Raw genomic sequence first — 3,292 nt, 5'->3', positions numbered from 1 at the left:
CCATCAGAGAGGCAAGGCCTTTGGGTTAGCAGCGCAAGTCCCTATCAACTACACCTGAGAGCTCCCTAAAAGAACATTTAATAAACCTTTCTTTCCTATTACACTTTTAAAAATTGTTTCATGACAAAAATGATTACATCAGAAATTATTTTCTTTTTAATAATTTAAAGAACCTATATACAATGTCTTTAAGAAAGAAGGAAATAGTCTCTTATTTACATCTCTTTTTTTTTTTTTTCTTATTTACATCTCTTAAACAGTAATCACCAACCACAGCAATAATTGTTGAAGTGCACTTGGTATTATGAGAGTTCTTTGACCACTGACTCTTGAGCAGTTCGGTCATACATTGGATTTCAATCCACCCTGGTTAAGACTGTTTGGTAACATTTGCATGTCAAATAAATGGTTAATGTATCTATAGATTTCCTCAGCCTTTTGATGAGTCACTTGTGCATACAGAGAGATTTCTTGAGGTGCACTGAAAAATAATTTGAACAAAGTAAAATTATTACATTAGAACTTTAACTTTTATAAAATTTGATTTCTCTAAAAAACATGAGACACAAAAGCTTTCAGCCAGAGAAAATATTTTCAGCCTAAGCATGCTCCTACCAGTTGATAACTCTTTAGGATTAGTTTCAATAAAAATGTGTTCATTATTTAATAGTTATGTGCAAAATTACAACTTCAAAGGTATCTGATTGAATGAATCTATTTTTTTAAAAGATCTTCCATTTTCAAGCATTATAATAACATAAAACTCTTAAAATTTTCCAGGCATAGAATTAAATAGAAATGTTAGAATATAAGATCAAATGTAAGTGCTATTTTGTGTTTATCTTGCCACAAAGCTCCCAGCTCCTTCAAGGTTATGGTTGTGTTTTTAGTTCTTTTCCCCATTAATGTTCCTAACTTTCATGCAGTGACTATTACATGCTGGCAGGCAACAGTATTCATTGAATGAAATACTCTTAACTGGCATTATCCCTTACTTTTTTGAAACATAATTCCTGAGGAATGCTTGCTTCTAAATAACTATTTGAAAATATTCATTATTTTAAAAGACATACCTGTTTGTCATTTTGCTTACAGATGAAAAATGGTGGCACATATTTAATGCGGTTATATAACTTATATTGGGAATACTTAGATAAAATTGAAGTGTGTCCCGTTTACTACTGTTCACTACTGCTGGAACATGAATACCAACATTCTTTCTTTCTTCCACTAATGACAGTTCTTTTAACAAATCTGCTGTTTCTTCTTGGCAGGAACTGAAAAGAATTCGTATTCCAGCACTGATTAAAGCAGTCAGCAGGCTGTCATAGCTCTTGGTTCTCCTAAACATCTTTGAGGTGTCTCCTAAATGTTTTGTAATTAGGAAAATGAAAACTTCAGTAAGATTTGTTAACATTCTTTATATTATTAAAATATCAAGATCTATGCCAATGAGCAAATCAATGCCACAGTAAAGCTATTTTAGCAATTCCACAAGTAAAATTTTAAAGTAATTCTCAAACATTATGAGATAGAAAATAGGGAGGTCTGTCTTTATGAGTATCATAACAGGACTCAACATAGCAATGAAGAGGCAGGAAAGCTTGCAAACTCAAAAAGCCCAACCCACTGCCATGGAGTCCAGACTAGCTCACAGCAAACCTCCTTTTTATGGGAAGAGACTGCCTATTTTTTTTCTCCCATGAAATAGTTGGTGGATTCAACCTGCCAACCTTTCTGTTAGCAGCCTTATATGGTAGGCACTATGCCACCAGGGATCCTAGATCATTAATTGCTGAGGCCAAGACCATATTACTGAATTCAATGACAACTATCTGATAGAGGTTTTTTTAATCATGAAAAGTTCTACGGTATTTAATGTAAACATTCACAAATCAGTATGTATATTTTAAAAGTTTCCCACATCCTTGCAGAAAAATAAACCAAATAATTGTTAAGTTCCTTTACAGCCTTATATATAAAAACACTTAAATACAAACCTGGTTTTTCTCTGTCCTTTTCCACAATCAGACATATTCTTTCAAACATGCTTTGTAGGTGCTGGATCTGGTCAATGAGCTTGTTCTTATTGATACTATTTAACATCTCAGACTGAGACTTCCTTTCTACCACCATGCGATTACTCACTATGTAATCACAACCATTAAGAGAACAAATGTCTACTTCTAATCCATGGACTGCACGTAGGGAAGAAATGACTTCTGAACCAGAAGTGATTTCACGACTATCCACAAGAATACGAGTTCTTTTTCCTTCCTGTGGAAGGCTAAGAGAAGTATGAGTTCCAGGCAAATAAGGTTTTGAATTTGAATATGCCACCGAAGCCTCTTCTGTATTGCTACAATCCTGAAAAGTTGAAAAATATTATAACTAGGTTAAATATATGCTAATACCAGAAATTTGTAAGTCTGACATTGACCCTCTTTACTGATAATAATTTTTCCCTTCTTTCAAAGTGACAAAAATCATGAATGATTGTTTGAAACAATGTAAATGAAAGATTGTATAAAACACAATGTATCTGAATAAAAAAGAACAAGGATGTCAGATTAAAAACTAAAGAGCACATAAGATTATCACTAGGCAAAAGAAAATGCCACCACTCTGATGACTCAAAAAAGTTGAAGCTTTAGCTAAGAATATAAAGGAAGAAAGAAAAATTTTAAAATGACAAAAGACCCTAAGTATTAGGGAGCTCTGGTGGTCAAGTGGCAAGAAGCTGCACTGCAATCCCATAGGTATGTGGTTCGAATCCACCAGATACTTTGCTGGAGAAAGAGAAACAGTCTCCTCCTGTACCAGTCAGATCTGATTTGACGGTATACACACAAAAAATAATAAAATATTTTTTAAAAAAAGGCCGGCCAGTCAGATCTGATTTGACTGTACACACACCAAAAAAATAATAATTTTTTAAGGCTGTAAGTATTAAAAAGGAGAAATTAAAATTTTAGCCTAGAGGGAAAAAAAGTAGAATATTTAAATAATCTTAAAACATTATAGTTCATCTTAAAAATGTAAATATCTAAGACATAATGGAAAGAGAATCAGAAGATTAAATAACCAGCCCTTCTCTCCAATTAAAATCACTAGCATTTTTAAAAAATATTTTTCCGCAATACCCTTCACAATAGCTAATCACAAGATTAAATATTTGGGAGTAAATATAACTAGAAGCACAAAAGATCTATTCAAAGAAAATTACAAAACATTATTACAAGAAACAAAAAAAAGCCTAGAGAAGTGGAAGAATATTCCCTGCTCATGGATA

At 32.7% G+C, this 3,292-nt stretch overlaps 1 protein-coding gene across 1 annotated transcript in view; it reads right to left on the bottom strand.

Annotated features, from left to right (window-relative positions):
* Positions 1–342: 342 nt before the first annotated feature.
* FANCM (Fanconi anemia, complementation group M) overlaps positions 343–3,292 on the bottom strand; it is an 85,782-nt gene continuing 82,832 nt past the window's right edge. The window contains exons 23-25 of the mRNA XM_006896013.1: positions 2,001–2,367; positions 1,074–1,365; positions 343–481 (exon numbers count right to left, since the gene is read on the bottom strand). Of these exons, the coding sequence (XP_006896075.1) occupies positions 343–481; positions 1,074–1,365; positions 2,001–2,367 (798 nt within the window). The remainder of the gene's footprint in view (positions 482–1,073; positions 1,366–2,000; positions 2,368–3,292) is intronic.

The sequence above is a fragment of the Elephantulus edwardii genome, unplaced genomic scaffold, assembly GCF_000299155.1.
Source record: "Elephantulus edwardii isolate Elephantulus edwardi_28Jun2011 unplaced genomic scaffold, EleEdw1.0 scaffold00179, whole genome shotgun sequence".
Lineage (NCBI taxonomy): Eukaryota > Metazoa > Chordata > Mammalia > Macroscelidea > Macroscelididae > Elephantulus > Elephantulus edwardii.
Note: the sequence above shows the minus strand (reverse complement) of the source record. Positions and strands in the feature narration are given on the sequence as shown.